This window comes from Ahaetulla prasina, chromosome 1 (genome assembly GCF_028640845.1).
Source record: "Ahaetulla prasina isolate Xishuangbanna chromosome 1, ASM2864084v1, whole genome shotgun sequence".
Taxonomy (NCBI): domain Eukaryota; kingdom Metazoa; phylum Chordata; class Lepidosauria; order Squamata; family Colubridae; genus Ahaetulla; species Ahaetulla prasina.
In genome coordinates, this window is record NC_080539.1 from 80,408,727 (window position 1) to 80,426,726 (window position 18,000).

The 18,000-nt window shown below is 37.5% G+C and overlaps 1 protein-coding gene across 1 annotated transcript in view; it reads left to right on the forward strand.

Moving 5' to 3' along the window:
* GREM2 (gremlin 2, DAN family BMP antagonist) overlaps positions 1–14,620 on the forward strand; it is a 37,751-nt gene extending 23,131 nt beyond the window's left edge. Inside the window, exons 2-3 of the mRNA XM_058165765.1 lie at positions 9,730–9,808; positions 11,783–14,620. Coding sequence (XP_058021748.1) covers positions 9,774–9,808; positions 11,783–12,290 — 543 coding nt within the window. The 5' untranslated portion in view covers positions 9,730–9,773 and the 3' untranslated portion in view covers positions 12,291–14,620. The remainder of the gene's footprint in view (positions 1–9,729; positions 9,809–11,782) is intronic.
* Positions 14,621–18,000: the final 3,380 nt, after the last annotated feature.

Here is an 18,000-nt window from a genome sequence, read left to right on the forward strand (position 1 = left end):
TAATTTCTTCTTAATACATAAACAATACCACTATCCTCCCTTAGTTCCTAATCTCTTTCAATAACATGAATTAATTTATCTTATTTCTACATTACAAAATATATTTCTCAAAATCCCCATCCCACTTTTTAACATTTCAACTTTGTCTCTTAATTTAAATTGTCTTCAAAATTAAACCAAATTGCCATTTCACATTTCATCTGCTATTCTGTTACTATAAACAATATACATCATCATATTCAAATCTTATATTAAAACCCTTTAACTTAATTGACATCCACAATTAATAATAATAATAATACAGTTCCCTTAAATTTAGTAGTATAAACCTTATTTCCCTTCCTCCTTTCCACTAATCTTCCCTTCTTTAACCATTTTCTCTTGGTCTCTCCAAACTTTCACTTCTTAATAGTTTTTTCTGCTTTTATCCAATTCTCTTAACTTCTTTTTCTTTTTTTCTTTTTATATTGTATCTTTTCTTCTGAAACTTTTTTCTCACTTTTAGATATATTATTCAAGTAATACTCCCCAAGCTTTCTCCTAATATCTTTCCACTATTTCCCTCTTTACCCTTTGATTCTTTTTGGGGGGGATATTCCCCCTATCCAGTTTTTTTTGCCACTGTAAATCCCAGTGAAATCATCTGCTTTTTGTGTTCAATTCCTTTTCCTTCAATATTATTTTCTTACTCCTCATTTATATTCTCTTTTACCACCACCTTCCCTATTTCCTGTTCTGTGTGTTCCAGCAAAATTTCTGACTTTTTATTACCCTTTAGTGTGATTCACGCATATTTTTAAACATCTCAATTAATTCCTCACACATCCAAGACTCCAGATTGCCAATTTAAGAAATTGTTAACCTTTTTGAATTATGTCACATTTAATTAAAATTTAAAATCCATATAGTCTCATTTTATTTTCAAATAATAACCAATTCAAGTATTTATCCAGTCCACTCCACGTTAAAGCTTTGTTATCTTCCACAGCCATTGAGAATCGAAACCAAGCAATGTAGAAAGACAAATACTTCTTAAAAGCTCCCACAGTTTCCAAATTATCTTTTAGTAGTCAAGGTCACAGTTATATTTTCTCTTCTATCTTCCAACAAATATTGGCAGTACTCTCTGCCTGCCTGCAGATGTCTCTCTCAAATCCACAGTATTCTCAAACCACCTAAAGGTCAAAGCTGTCAAAAATATTTTAAATCCACATAAAAAATACTTTTCCTTGGGTTCTTTTCTTTTATTATTTTTAGTTTCTCCAAATCCAATTATAGATATGAAAAACTTTATTGGGCTTTAGTATTTTAGCCTTTTCTTTGTTGTTCTCCCTCCATAGAATTTCCCAAATGCCAATTAGCTTCTCATATCAGCTCCGGGACACCTTTTAATGTTCGAAGTCGAACTTAGTCCGATTGCCTCAGTTTCAGAGCGGTCATTTTACAATGGCCGCCACCCTTGCCGCTGGTCCAAAGAGCTGCCTCCGACCTTTGGGGAACTTGCCTGTTCCTCTTGGTCTTCTGAGACACCTCTCCTTCTTCACCGTCCCAAGAGGACGGTTCCGGTCGGAAGACACCCCCCCCCCCGACAACAGTTTGTCTGGCTAGATTTTTGCAGAGCTCGTCGGAGCCCGCTATTTTTTCAGCCGGTCTTGCTGCGACGCTTCCGGTTTCTCTTAATCTCCATTTTCCAGATGAGTGTTTAGCTTCATCTGATTGTTAAAACTTTGCACTGATGCACAAGCAAAGCTGTCTTCTGTTGGACAATGTTTTTTTTTAATCAGCCTGTACTTTATTTTGAATGAAATCTTCTTTCCCCTTTTCTACTTGAAGTACTCATGAAGCTTATTAAACAATCACTCTTCTTTTAAAATACCAGGGATTTCATCATAGCAAATCTAAACGGATTCATTTGCTTCTGAAAGGGTAGATCTCTCTGAATGTGAGTGCTCTTTCATTTAATAAAGAATAAGCTGAGCAAACCAGTTCTCTTCTTAGCAAAATAAATTGCTTACTCTGAAGAGCTGCAGCCAACAGACTGTCTGGTGGCTAAGTTAAAAATTCTTAATATTTAATCAGGAATGTTCTTGTGCCCCTTCCCTGCTTTTCCTTTAAGAATTAATCTACCTCTGTAGTGTTTAAAGTTGTGTAAATTGGAAAGAAGGACAAGGGAGGATGCAAGATGGCACATGCATTTTCGACAGATGAAATGTTACTTTAGGATAGTGGTGAAAAACATCTAGAAAATTTAGAGAATATCAAAAACCAACTATCATCTGACAATAGAATGTATATGTGGAGAGGAAGGCTCAGAATGGGTGGTTAGAGAAGGAATAGCAGATACGTTTTCTCATTTGTTTATCCTTTCTGCTTATGTATCTACAGTAGTAGATGTATGATATATGATTCTTTAGCTTCCTAAACCATTGTAAGGAAAGGTACGGTGTATTTGAAGACATTTTCTAAACAAATATTTTCCAAACTTTTCCTCTCTGGATGTGTTGGGCTGTCATTCCTGTTGTTCACAGGGGACAGTGAGGAGACACCCAGGAGATCTGGAAGGCTATCCCAAACCCATTTAATCCAGTATAATAAACATATATAATCAGAAATAGCTTGCTGTTCCTTTCCTAGACATTTTCTATTTCTCTCCTAAAAAACTGGAGAAAAGTGCTCATTATGGTATAACATTTTATTACTGCTTACTTGACCAATTTTTTCAAATGTGCCAATAAAAACTTTATAGTACTCTGTATCACTACATATCGTCTTCCCCTCCCTCCTGAAATTGTAGTTTCTATGGAAACTAATTAAGATCCAGTGCTGTGTCTTTGGCAATTAGAGATCCGCTACATACAGTTTTGAATTGGAGAGGCTAGAAGGAGTGTGACATGCATCCATTGGTCAGCCTGCCAGTCTTCAACCACAGTTATAGCACTCATCTTCCAAATTACTATTTTGATGGCCCTTTCTGAAAGCTCTGCTTGTACTGTAACTAAGATTCAAAACATTATAGGAATGTTCGCCAAGCCATGTTTACTTGATACCTCTTTGGTCTGGTTTTTCCCTTTTGGGGAAAGAATGCTGTAACACATGCCTGCTTGCACAAGAAAAAAATAAAATAAAATAAAGGCTTTGGGTTTAAGAGCTAAGACAGTATAGATGAGTTTCAAATTACAGACTGAGACCTCATATTATAAGATAAAGATAAAGGTTCACCTCGCACATATGTGCTAGTTGTTGCCAACTCTAGGGGGCAGTGCTCATCTGGTTTATGCAATGTGTGAATCCAGTTAAAATGATTTTATGTGTCTAGGTAGGTCAGATGATGTTTAAATCAATACATTGTCCTAACAGGAGGCCTATGGAGAGAACAGAAGCTCAGCACCAATGGAATATTTGATTCAGATTTTCTGGCTATAATTCAGCTTCCTCCAAGAGGTAGTTATGCTGGGATTATGGAGTCCAGAATGCCCAAACAGCATAGGCACTGTTGAGAAAGGCTGGCAGGGAAGGCTGTTTAAAATCAAAACTATGGCTGAAACAGAAACAGATAATCCTAGCCATTATCATAAGGTTGAACCAGGACAATGCATGATCAGCAGAAGGCATCCCCAGCAGAAGGCATCTCCCTGCCCCTCAAGGCCTCAACTTCCCCCCCTACAATTTGTGGAGTAAATAAAGAGTGGTTGCATTTGTTTCATAACTCAGCTAGATGGGAACATTTTCTCCTTTGGCTTTCCTAAACTGATACTCTCAGATACTCTCAAAATTTGTTTGGAACTACATCATTCATAATTCCTAGTCCTTTGAATTGATGGCTGTGGGAATTGTAGTCTTAACAGGTTTGGAAAGGTTGACTTACACAACAGAACTCTGGCAGTTTTCAGCATATTGCATAATACATAACTTAGTCATTACATAAATATTAAGACGACATTATTCGGCAGCATTTTAAGTATTATAGAATCTATGTCATACTATGGCCAACAGATTGTTCTTTAAATTTTAGCAAGTAAGGATATGATGGACTATTGTGCAGTTTGAAGCTAGAAAGCTATATTGTAAAACCTGTTTAATCTTCAGTTCACCACTTTTAAAATGTTATTGTGTTGGCTGAACATTGTGTGTGAAGAGACTGTTTTAATCCTTACAATTCAGGCAAGCAGTATTGGAAGAATTGACCTGTAACTTGGACAGCTGCCAATACTGAGACTTAAAGGAAAGCCTGAGGTATTCTTCAAGTGTAATACTGTGTTTTGAATAACAACAGGGTAAAGAGATGTTTGTCAGCCTTGCCTGGCTTTAGGAAGCAGTGCTGCCAATACAGTCTGCCAGGTATGTATAACTCTTCTAATTGTTGAACAGTGGTTTTCAGGAGTTGGTGATTATCCCCATGTTGTCTATCATTAGGGTTGGTGTGGGAGCAAATACTGCTTCTCAGGCTGGATCCAAGTTCATTGATCTCACCCATGTCAGTTCCTTTCTAAAAGGCTGATGTTCATCAATTCTGAAACCGAGACTTTAGTGTAGTATCCTGAGGTTTGGCAAACGTTAGAATGAGCAAGAATCTCAAATTTTAATATTAAAATTTCCAAGACACTCTTACTTTTTAGTTTGAATGATGAGCCACTGGACTTGATATTACAGGTGCAAGTTTGAATTAAACCAGTTTGAATACTGGTTTAGTTTGAATGATGAGCCACTGGACCAGATACTTCATGATTATTACTTATACTTTGCTTTGTTCTTTGTTCACCTTCCAAATTAATGTAAAGCAAAGTCTAAAAGATCCCCAACTCTTCATAAAATTCTAACTTCCAATACTACAATACTACTCGCCTCTCCTGTTCAACATCTATATGAAGCCACTGGGTGAGATCATCCGTGGTTTTGGGGTGAGGTACCAGCTGTACACTGATGATACTCAGCTGTACATTTCCACCCCAACCACCCCAACGAAGCTGTCAAAGTGTTGTCCCGGTGTCTGGAGGCCGTGTGGGTCTGGATGGGGAAGGACAGGCTTAAACTCAACCCCTCCAAGACTGAGTGGCTGTGGATGCCGGCATCCCAGTACAGTCAGCTGTACCCGCGGCTGACTGTTGGGGGCGAGTCATTGGCCCCAATGGAGAGGGTCCGCAACTTGGGCGTTCTCCTGGATGGACGGTTGTCTTTTGAAGAACATCTGACGACCGTCTCCAGGAGGGCTTTTTATCAGGTATGCCTGATTCGCCAGTTGCACCCCTTTCTAGACCGGGATTCCTTATGCACGGTCACTCATGCCCTCATCACTTCTCGCCTGGACTACTGCAGTGCTCACTACATGGGGCTCCCCTTGAAGAGCACCCGGAGGCTCCAGCTGGTCCAGAATGCAGCTGCGCGGGTGATAGAGGGAGCTACTCGTGGCTCCCATATAACACCTCTCCTGCGCAAGCTGCACTGGCTGCCTGTGGTCTTCCAGGTGCAATTCAAGGTGTTGGTCACCACCTTTAAAGCGCTCCATGGCTTAGGACCGGGGTATTTATGGGATCACCTGCTGCCACTGTTTGCCTCCCACCGACCCGTGCGCTCCCATAGGGAGGGCCTCCTCAGGGTGCCGTCAGCCAAACAATGTCGGCTGGCAACCCCCAGGGGGAGAGCCTTCTCTGTGGGAGCACCTACCCTCTGGAATGAGCTTCCCCCAGGACTTCGACAGCTCCCTGACCTCCGGATCTCCGCCACGAGCTGAAGACGTATTTATTCTTCCGTGCAGGACTGGCATAAAATTATAAACTATTAGTAATTTTAATGGGGGTTTTTTATGGTTTTAAGATATATTTTAATTCATGGGCCAAATTGAATAGGTTTTTTAAAATTGGTTTTAGCTGTATATTGTATGTTTATATTGTGGTTTTTATCTGGCTGTAAACCGCCCTGAGTCCTTCGGGAGAAGGGCGGTATAGAAATTAAATTATTATTATTATTATTATTATTATTATTATTATTATTATTATTATTATTATTATTATTATTATTATTATTATTATTATTATTATTATTACTACTACTACTACTACTACTACTACTACTACTACTACTACTACAAAATCAAAACAGAATTAAGCTAAGCTTGCCTTTCGAAGTTGTGGGTGCTGTGGGTGTTTTAAAGAAGAGACTGGTCAGCCACTTGTCTGAAATGGTATAGGGCAGGGGTACAAACCCACATTGTCACGGCAGCATCACATGATGTATCGGGAGTTTTTCCCCCTTTGCTAAACTGGGTGTGGATGTGGCCAGCATGGGATACATCCGGCCAGCGGGCCCGGAGCTTGACAGCGCTAGTGTAGGATCTCCTGCTTGAGCAGGGAGTTGGATCACCAAGGTCTTCCATCTCTTAGTCTGCATTCTGTATAATCTGAATATTGAATCGCGGTAGTTTCTATTTAATTTTATATAAGAGTGCTTGCTGTTTATGCAGAATCTTCTAAGTTTGTTTTTTGGCAAGCAGGTAAACAGAGAGGAATCTTTGCCAAAAACACATACAAAGACAATACCTACAGTTTTCCTGTTCCCTATTACAGTATTATTTCATATTGCATTTCCATGAGATACTCCCATGGGCTGTGCTTTCTAATTTCTAATTCATCAATCAGTATGCCACCTTTCCTCTGTTGTAGGCTAGTATAAATTTAAGCTCCCCCCCCCCATTTAATCCTAATTGTGAGAATGTGGAATTTCTGCACGATCTCTACTGCTTCCAGTTGTTGATCATTAATATAAGGAAAGCAATGATAGTAGCATGACCGGACCCAAAGACTTGTCTGATATGTGTACCGATTGTAGCTAGCAGCAGCCAGATGCCTGTGGAAAACGTGCAGGTACAATGTGAACATAGCAGAAATCTCCCATTTATGTTCTCCAGCAACAGATAATCACAGGCCTACTGCTTCTGATACTGAAGGTAATCTGGAGTCATCATGACTGGTAGCCAGTGATAATCTAATCCTCCTAATCCTTTTAAAGCTATCCAAGTGGGAGGCATCACTACATTTTTGTCTTAGCAAATTGACTTCCTTTTATCTATTACGAGTTTTACATCATTAAACTTCATTGGGTGAGCCTGGGCCCTAGTTCTTTGAGGGAAAAACAAATAGATGCTTTCCCCACACTCTGCATAATTTTGTACACTTCTATCATATTAATTTTATTTTTAAGAGGGTTATAATATTGGTGGTTTTAAAAATATTTCGTCCTAAGTATTCTTCCCTATTTTTTTTCCTTTAAAAAAAAATCAGAGTAGCATATTGCACTGATTTCTTCATTGGTTTCTCATTCACAAGATACCTTTTCTAATCAGATAGTTTTAGAGCAGTCATTACTTTCACCTTAAAGTTCAAGAATTCTCAAACAATAAAGTCTTAAAACTGCATTGGTAACCTTTACTTTGGCAACCTCTAATGTCACCTCATGCACAGATACCTTGTAATCCAACAGTCCAAATGCATCTGTACTCGGTGTTAAAAAATAATTGCTTTATTTTTTATTCTCTTTGCTATAATCATCAGTTTGTTAAAATGCATTTGCACCATTTGCATTTCTTGTGTGCAAAGATGTTTGTTCTTTCAATTTCTGATAGAATATTTTCATAAAGATTGTATTGATTGATTGAGTGTATTGATTCGGTTTTCAAACTATATTGGCAAATTCTTTTCCTTGATGATACTTACCTGATTTGCAATATTCTTTCATTATACCCAGAATTTTTAATATTTTTCTTCCAAAAGTTCTAGGGGGATTTGATCCTCTTGATCAAATTGAATTTATAATATATTCATATATTTCACATATATTTTGTTATTGCATTTATTTTAAACATTTATATAGCTGCCCATCTTTCAACCCACTATGGGTGTCTCTCAATCATTTTCTTTTGAAGTCTACCTAAGATAAATCAACTTATTTTTAAGATCCGGCACTGTTGTCCAAAGTGGCTTGGGGACACTGAGTTCACCAATAGGGATTAAAAAGAGTAAAAGCAGATTGACCAGTACAAACAAAAGACATCCTGCCAACAGGGTTATGGATGAGTAGCGAGTCCTCATACCAAATGGTCTATTGAATAGGTACATCTCTGTGGCCAATTTAAAATCCAGCAAAAATGGGGTGGTCCAGATATGTGGGGACAAAATATTTCACAGTTCAACCAGTATTGAGAAGGCTTGATGGGACTCTCATCAAGCTTTCTCTCCCCAGTCTGATCATATGGATAGTTTTAGTTTGGAAAAGGCAGTCATAAAGACATCTGGATCCTGAGCCATATGGAATTTTAAAAGATATAACCAGCATCTTGAATTTGGGGATCAATAAAGATTCCAGAGGCATGCAGTGCAGCTAATTGTTAGCAAAGAAAATGCATTACGTGGGGGAACTTTGGAATAACTATCCAGGCCAGGGGTCTCCAACTTTGGCAACTTTAAGCCTGGAGGACTTCAACTCCCAGAATTTCCCAACCTTGGCAACTTTAAGCCTGGAGGATTTCAACTCCTAGAATTCCCCAACCTTGACAACTTTAAGCCTGGAGGACTTCAACTCCCAGAATTCTGTGAGTTGAAGTCCTCCAGGTTTAAAGTTGCCAAGGTTGGAGATTCCTGATCCAGGCTGCCTCATGCACCACACCAACTGAAGCTTCCTAATGGTCTTCAGGGGAAATCCTAAGTTGACTGAAGTGCAGTAGCCCAGCTTTTTATTAGACAAAACTTTTAACAAAGATACCTATGAGAAATAGACAAAAAAGCAGAATTCTTATGAACTTTTAGAATCTGATATAGAATGTGGAAAATGAATATAATACTTTTTTTTAAAAAAAATCATCTCTAGAATTCTAGAACGAAAAAGGAGGGAAGGATTATTTCATTACAATAATCTGTACAATGGCATTAGTTTTTGGATTCATATGAATAAGTAGGAAAGCCCAATATCCAAAGCAATGATGTCTATCTGTTTTCCAATCACTTGAATTTAGAATAATTAAATAAGCTTTGATTCAGATGAAGTTCTGACTCATTGTTTGTATATTTTTGGGTCTGGCAACAAGGAAGGAAAGGAATAATACTAGATTCAGTTGCATCTCCAGAGAAGGCTGTGATTAGCTGATTGGAAAGGAATTTGGCCTCTGCATATCCAGTTGATATCCAATGGTTTTGGCCACAATAGCTGAGTGTTAGGCAAATAGAGTGTGATGACTCCTCTGAAGCCTGGCAGGAGTCTTTTGATGGAGATAATCATTTTACATTTTGGCTGTGATCCTGAGCACACTTATTTACAAGAGAAGCTCATCGATTTCTGCTGGATTTTGATTCTGCAACAGCTAGAAATAAACATCTTTTTCAAGATTTAAGATAATTGAAGAAGCATAATTAGGATAAGTCAAACTTAATGTATAAATAATTTAAATTATGCAAAAAAATTTATTTATTTTTTTATTTATTTATTTTGTCACAACAATATACATAAGCATCACACAAAAAGATTATATAGTATATAAACATATATATGAAGAAATATAAGGAGGTATAAGCATATATATATACATATGAAGAAAAACAGAAAAACAATAGGACAGGAACGGTAGGCACGTTTGTGCTCTTATGCATGCCCCTTATGCCCCTTCCAAGCACTGATGATTCTGTTACTTTGTGTTGGTAAAATAGCTGTGCTCACTATCTTTTTTAATTATTGTTTTCTTTGCAGGATACTAAGACAATAGTCCCTTCTACTTCCAGAAGGTCAAGTGAATGGCTCAGGATTTTGGCATCAATTTTCTGCTTAGGTAAGTAGCTTCAGAATGCTCACATCCTAAGTTAAACTCAAATTCTCTTCTGTGTATCAACCAGTTTATGCACTTAACTCCATATGCAAAATACCCCCTTCCCAAATATACAATAACCTAAGGCAGATTTGTGCTTGTGCTCCTGAATTCTATAATTATGCAACTCAGTGAGCAGTCTCAGTTTTATGTCAGAGAATCATTTTCTTCCAGTCTCTCTGCGTAGTACATGGCCAAAAAGAAAGCCCGAGATCAGATACTTGTCTGATTCCATCTCAGGTGACTGACTCTCATATAGAATCTACTTGAAGCATCTGGATATATTTGTTATATAAGCATCATTCTTATTGTATTTGGCCTTGTGCTTGGGAAGAATGGTGTGGACCAATTCCATTATATTGAGCTCTGGTGACTTAATTCTGTTCATTTCAAAAATTGGACTAGGACAGACATCTGGCAAGGCAGTTCTAGGCTCTGTCATACCTCTTATGTTTTGCACCCTGTCCCTCTTTTCACTGGGCACAATCAGTCTGATAATTAACTGATGGGCGAGGAGCATAATCATTATGGTACCTCCTTTCTTCCCAGAAAGCAACTGAAAAAACTTTTCTTATTGGTCATAACATCAATTAAAATACTAGAAGAAGAAGGTGGCCTTAGGTATGCTTGTGATTGTGTAGAGTTGTAAGTTTTACACATTGCAGAGAGAGGCTATCAGTGTACGGAAGTGAGAAGATGAGATTGCCCGTTTGCATAAGTAGGGGAAAATTATCATATGTATTTCTCTTCTTCCCGGTTCCTAAGACATGTTTTCATGAATGTGCTCTTAGGCCCCCAAAGTAGGGCATGGAGTACTTTGAAAAGAATTCAGAAAAAAGTGCTATGGAGAAGATAGGAACATTTTCTGCAGCTCTTTAAAGCAGCTGTGTCTCTTCCTGGGACTTCAGAACTTCCCGTATCGTTGACAGACAATCCCAAGAGAAAAAAAAATGAGCAATTTTTAAAAGTTTCATATGGGTTGTGTGTTCATGTCCTGTTCCCTGCTCCAAAATATTTTATGGAATTAAATCCTATTGTTTGCCTCCAGGATGAAAAAAAAATCATACGGACTGCATTTTAATAGCTTAGCTGGTGGCAGCAGATGGTTGACCTTGTGTGGGCCAACTTAATACTTAGACGGGAAATCACTAGAGAACATTGAGAAATATTTTAAAATATTTTTAAAAATCTAGAAAAAGGCAGTGTCAAACCTCTTTTGTAATGTTGCCAAGGGTAGGATATGGATCTGAGGCATCTTTACTTTTTTAAAACAAATATTTGATCAACTTATAAACAATTTCATAGGCACTAATATTTATTCTATTCTCTCATTCCTTCCTTTACTATTAGTCATATTATAATTAGCCCTGTCTAACTCCTCTGTTTGAAAAGAGGTGGAGCCTTGGTGATTACAATCTTTTATAGGACAACTATATAGTATAATGGTACTGTCTTGTATTTGTGATATTTTAGGAGAACATTTGTCACAAGTTGGTTTAATTGCAAAGTAATTTTTCTGCCAGGTATATGATGTATATTCTAATTATAAATGTGCAATTGACATTTTCAAAAGTTTAATTCCAGAACTGAAGTGAACTCTTGAGTGTTATTCTGTGGTAAGATAGGAGATCAATACATTTAATAAAATACAAATAAATTTTGGATTGAAGTAAGAGTCCTCTAAAACAGATTCTGAGCCCCCCAAAAGATATATTAGTGATGCTGTTAATGAAGTCAAGTCAGTCTTTTTCTTTTAAAAAAAAACAACTCCTAAAGATATACTGTTCTGCTCGTTCATTTTCAATTGCTTATTTATTTCAGAGTTATTTCCTAAAAATCCTTTGAGAGTGCAGAATTAGAATGCTTAGAATGATATATGATGTCTTGACTGTTTTCTAGAGGGATAACATCTATCCTTGTTTTGGTATCTTATTGCAGGATGATCTGGAAACTTGCTTTATCGTTGTTTCTCATGTCCACTCTGGTTCAAGTGATAGAACCCAGGAAAAACCGTCCTGCGGGAGCCATCCCTTCCCCTTACAAAGGCAGCAGAAGTAATAACTCTGACCGGCGACCACATCTGAACAAAGAAGTGCTGGCCTCCAGCCAGGAGGCTTTGGTGGTTACAGAGAGGAAATATCTGAAAAGTGATTGGTGCAAAACCCAGCCCTTACGGCAGACTGTCAGCGAGGAGGGCTGCCTTAGCCGCACGATTATAAACCGCTTCTGCTATGGCCAGTGCAACTCCTTCTATATCCCCCGGCATGTAAAAAAAGAGGAGGAGTCTTTCCAATCGTGTGCCTTTTGCAAGCCTCAGAAGGTCACCTCCTTCACAGTGGAGCTAGAGTGCCCTGAACTGGACCCACCTTTTCGACTTAAGAAGATCCAGAAAGTCAAGCAATGCCGATGTATGTCGGTAAGCCTGAGCAGTACAGGCAAACAATAAAAGTGAGCGTTGGCAGCTGACTCTGCCTTAAACCTGTCTTTCTTCAGACACAAAACTGGTTGACTGTTTTTTCCTTGACTCATTTTGGAAACATTTCTACAGCAGCTTTGCTTTGTTTACCTACTGGAAATAAAGGCTGCTATCACCTGATCAAAACATGCCATCCTTATTACCCAAACAGCTCTTTGACCACTGGGCTTGCCACTAAGTGAGAAGTCATTGTTTGATGTGAAAGTGAACATTTGGGGGGCCAGTGATATAAATTCAGCAGTTAACTCTTCCTTCCACTGTGTGGAAATCGTTTTGGCTTTCACTTCACGCTTTTGGATGAATAATGGCTGGATGAAGTATTTTGTCATTTTCCTATCTCATTCTCCTTAACATTTTGGTTTATTTCTGACTATTTAATCCTGTCTTCCGTGGGATGGATATAGCTAGAACAGCAAAGGGAAGCAGTGATCTGTCTTGATTGATAAGAGCCTTATCTTCCATGGATATATCAGCTTGCACTTTCCAATGAAAAGGCTGAAGTGGATTTATCCCCATTTTCAACTAAATTGTCTCAAGTACAGAGTACTACAACAATGTCTCATTTGTCATGTTACTGCAAATAATTGTTAAACTTTTTAATATAGACATGAGCATGTATAATTTGTGAGATGACTCAATATTTGAAGGGTTGAGATAAATCTTAAATACAAGAGCAGATTATCCCTCACAGCTCACAGGATTTTGCTAGTGTTAATTTTCCATCCCTAGACTCACTTTTATGAATTTATCTCCATCTATTTTGAGTGACTACATTTGTGAAGGAAAACAATATTGTGTTTGATCTATAGCAATACCATAGCACAAAGCAAGCAACATAGTGTATTTCTTTCTTTAAATTAACTTGTGTTTCCTTTATACAAAATTACATCTACGTAGGATAAAATTTAATGTATGAAAACTTGATAAATCCAATTTAATACAAGGCTGCATGTTAGGGTTTTGCATGTTCCAGAAGTTACCACTGAGATTCCTTTGAAAATTTCTGGGTAACTCTGATGGTGACCCCATTGCATGGCTTGAAGTTTGCATTTGTGATAAGTATAGCCAAAATATTCAAATGTTCAAATAAGTTTTTTATGCTACTAGTTTCCTCCAGACATGATCAGAAAGGGTTGAACAAAGGTGCAAATAGATGCCACCTCAAGGGTTCAATGGCATAGTTTTCTTTTTATACTAGACAGGTTACTTTGAGAGATTTTGAGTGATTGATCTCCATTAGGCTTGTCAATTATGGGAATTGGCACAGGAAGAGGGGTTTGGGTAGGTATGTGGGCCTTAGAATTCAATCCCTTGATGTTACATAAAAATATCATGCTTAGAAAAGTACAGTAAAGAAGAACGGGACTTGCTTTGGTGGTTTTAATGATCATAACTTATGATTTCTATCAAAGATATTAGGGAAAAACTAGTTAGGATAGCTGTATTTTTACGTACGAGCTTGCTGCCCAAGAACACTGCTTCTTGGAGAAAGAGAACATTTGGTTCTTATTGTTAGGACTTGGTAAATAATTGTTCAAGCAATAATGTAGGATGATTATTTAGAGGGAGCTCTTTACCAGTCTGTTACAAACAAACCAGATCTGTTATGATAGGGGAATGCTTTTTGGGTTGTTTTATAAGAGTTGAGTTAATGTTGTAATAGTTCATACTATTTAAATTTTGTTTTATAAATGAAAATGAAGTGGAATAAATATTATAAATATAACAATTATTTTTAGGCGTATTATTGTTAAATTATAGAAAAAAAGCTACTCTAGAGATCTATGGAATTCATGTATATTTGTTTCATGTATATATTCGTAGAGCTTAAGTTTACCTTTGTTAGGGAGTTTTCTTCATCCACTTAATTTAAATATGAAATAATTAAAATATAGAGCCATTATAGACTATTTCAGTTAAAAGCAGCATATGTGTAGCTGAAAATAACCAGTGAAACCTATCACTCTGATATTGTATGTATGGAAACTGTTATTGTAATAGACACACATTAATTTCCAATTTTCTGTTATATCACAGACAGAGAACTTTTAATTCTCCAGTTTTATTGCATGTCATCAACCCCAAGGATATGGCTGTAGTTAAGCAGTATTTCAGAAATTAAAGGTCCCATGTCAATGCAATGTATGTTATGTATAATATATATAAAATCTCAATATTTAAATAAACTGGGTTTATTGATTGATGTTTTGAAATGGATAAAAATGAATTTAAGGGCATCATGATTGTACTACTCCAAAGGAATAGTTGTACCCAAATTTCAACATAACATTAACATAACATATAGTTATCATTACTGTATTTTTTTGATAAGCAGTTGGAGCTGTTGTCATATGAAAGTATTTTAATGGAAATAAATGAAGGAAATCTTTCATTACAACTGTACTAAAATTGGGCTACTGGATTTTCTAACATCTCAACTATGTTCCTCATTGCAACTTTCTATATTCTTTTTAGTGAAAGGTATAGGACTAGGTATCAAAGCAGTATTATCCTAGATATGACACGGAACAATAAATAAGTAATCACTGGAACAGATTTCTGTTCTGGGATCAAAATTAAACATGTCCCCAAAAAATATGAACAAGGATATTCTATCAATATTCATAACACAGGAGTGGTCTAATTCAGGAAATCAATAATACTCAGCTCCATACAAAGGAATCTTGCACGGTTCTCTTACGTGAAGTTATAGACAGTTACATGAAGTTCTTCTTCTATAGAAGCGGCACTGAACTGGATCCAGTTTTAGTTCTAGTGAGCCACTGAAATCAATTCATCTTAGTTATAACCAGAGTCGTCGTCCAAATTAGGCAACAGCCAGTCCTGATCTCAACAGCTCTTTCCTTTCAGCTCTTCCGCCTTTGCTTGGCAGAGATGCTGAGTCTTGCCCAGTAAGGAACTGGATTAGCCTAATTACTGAGTTCTAATGGGTTATTGTCAACAGTAGCCATGATTATAGACAAGGCAGAAATCAGGGTTATAAACAGACCAACACATGCCTAGTGTTGGGAATCATGAATTCTTCATTCAACCTGTCCTACAAGAGCTAGACTGGCAAGACACATACCTAAGCATAACTTAAGCACATTGATTAAATTAAATTAGTTTGGTTAAATCTGAATCAAAGCCACTTTATGCTCTTCCCAAACCACTACAAACCCCTGTATTCTTGTTGCATGGTATTCTTTTTTCAACTTTATAGCAAAACATCTTGCATTGAATTGTTAAGGAAGTACTATTGCCACTTTCTCCAAGCTGGCATCTTTTCCAGTTGTGTTACAATAGCTCCTATGGTTCCAGATAACAAGGCCTTTAGAATTGGAATGATGGGAACCACATAAATTAATGCAGAAAGATAATCTGAGCTAATGGCTATAATACTATTCAGTATGATACAAAATTTACAGATAGATAAAACCATTTTTCTTGCTAATCCAAAACTAATATTTTAAGACATTAGCCTGCCATCTGGTGGTAGATAGATTAATCCATCAGTTATAAATTTTCATATTTACAGATAATACCCAATACAAAGATAACCCAGCTCCTTGTCTTGGGTAGGCTTTCAATTGCCAATCTTTTACTGTAAGATATTCTTACAATAACCATGTTTTGAATTTTCAGTAGATAGTTTGGAATAAGAACCTGGCAACTAAGAGTTATTTGCAAACATAGCATATATTGTAATTTACATATCCCAAACTACTGACAATAAAACCATCATCTTTGTCTATCAAGATTCTCAGGGCCCAAGTCATGGTTGTCACAAGGGTGCTTTTTAAAAAGGCAACTGGACTTTTTTTTTTCTTGAAAATGTTTCGCTTCTCATCCAAGAAGCTTTTTCAGTTCTGGCAGTTCTTCAGTCTATCAGAACTGAAGAAGCTTCTTGGAAAAGAAGCAAAATGTCTTCAAGAAAAACAAAGGAAGTCCAGTTGCCTTTTGAAAAAGCACCTTTGGGACGATAATCTCTAATTAATTCTTACCCTCAAATCTATTGTTTTATGCTTCTTTTCCTGGCACCATACATAGCTGCGGTGAGATGAGAAAGCAATATGATATAGTTAGCCTTTAAAGTCAGTAGAAACCAACTAAAAAAACCAAAGCATGAATTGCATTCGTTTGAAGAAAGTATGAATGTCATACGATGACACTTCTTTAAAATAAGCCATATTACACAGATTATTTGCAACCAATTGACAAAAGTAGAAGAGGATGCTATTTTGCACTGTAATGCTTGTTTAGAGGTTAGAAATGGAATTCCTTTTTTTCTGGTAAAGTCCATAGTACTTTAGTTAAATGAGTGGGGCTAAATTTCATTAATGGATGGGACTAAAGCTAAAATGGATGCAATTCTTACATCTGCCCAATACTGCTCCAGGCATTCTGCTGACAATTTCTTATAGCAGTTTCAATCTAGAAAATGGGATTGTATAGATTTCAATAATTCAGAGCTGGATGCATTTCCTGAATGGGGTATGGCTGAGAGAAATGAGGTATGGTCAGAGTAATCCAGAGTAAGAGACCTAGAGGTCCAGTGGTTAAAGCGCAGTATTGCAGGCAAACTCTGCCCACAGCCTGGAGATGAATCCTGCTGGGCTCAAGGTTGACTCAGTTTTCCATCCTTCCAAGTTTAGTAAAATGAGGAGCCAGGTTGTTGGGGGCAATATGCGAATAATCCTTCTACAGTACAGTGTAAATTGTAAAGAGTGCTATAAAGCAGAGGTCTCCAACCTTGGCAACTTTAAGACTTGTGGACGTCAACTCCCAGAATTCCTCAGCCAGCAAAGCTGGCTGAGGAATTCTGGGAGTTGACGTCCACAAGTCTTAAAGTTGCCAAGGTTGGAGACCTTTGCTGTAAAGCATTCTGAGGCAATATGTAAGCCTAAATGCTATTGTGATTACCAGAGGAACGTCCCCTGGTTTAAATCTGAATAGGTTGAGAACAATATCACAAATGGAGCCCTGGTGGCACAGTAATTAGAATGCAGTATTGCAGGCTAACTCTGCCAACTGCTGGAGTTCGATCCTGGCAGGCTCAAGGTTTCAGCCTTCCATCCTTCTGAGACCAATAAAATGATGACCCAGATTGCTGGGGTCTGTAAATCACTTAGAGAGGGCTGTAAAGCACTATGAAGCAGTATATAGGTCAAAGTACTATTGCTATTGATAAGTGCTAAACTGAGCTAGAAAGCATGCCTCAGCTTTTCTGAGTCTTCCTTTGGTGTTGCCTTTATGTGTTGTTTTAGATTTAACAGATTAACAGAGTTGGAAGGGACCTTACAGGTCATCTAATCCAACCTCCCACCTAAGCAGGAGACCCTATACCATTTCTGACAAATGGCAGTCCAATCTTTTCTTGAAAGTCTCAAGTGATGAAGCTCCCACAATGTCCGAAGGCAAGCTGTTACGTTGGTTGATTGTTCTGTCAGAAAGTTCTTCCTCATTTCTAGGTTGAATCTCTCCTTGTTAAGTTTCCATCCATTATTCCTTGTCTGGCCTTCAGGTACTTTGGAAAACAGTTGACCCCCCCCTCCTCTCTGTGGCAGCCCCTCAAATATTGGATCACTACTATAATGTCTCCCCTGGTCCTTCTCTCCACTAGCCTAGCCATGCCCAGTTTATGTAATTGTTCTTCATATGTTTTAGTCTCCAGTCCCCT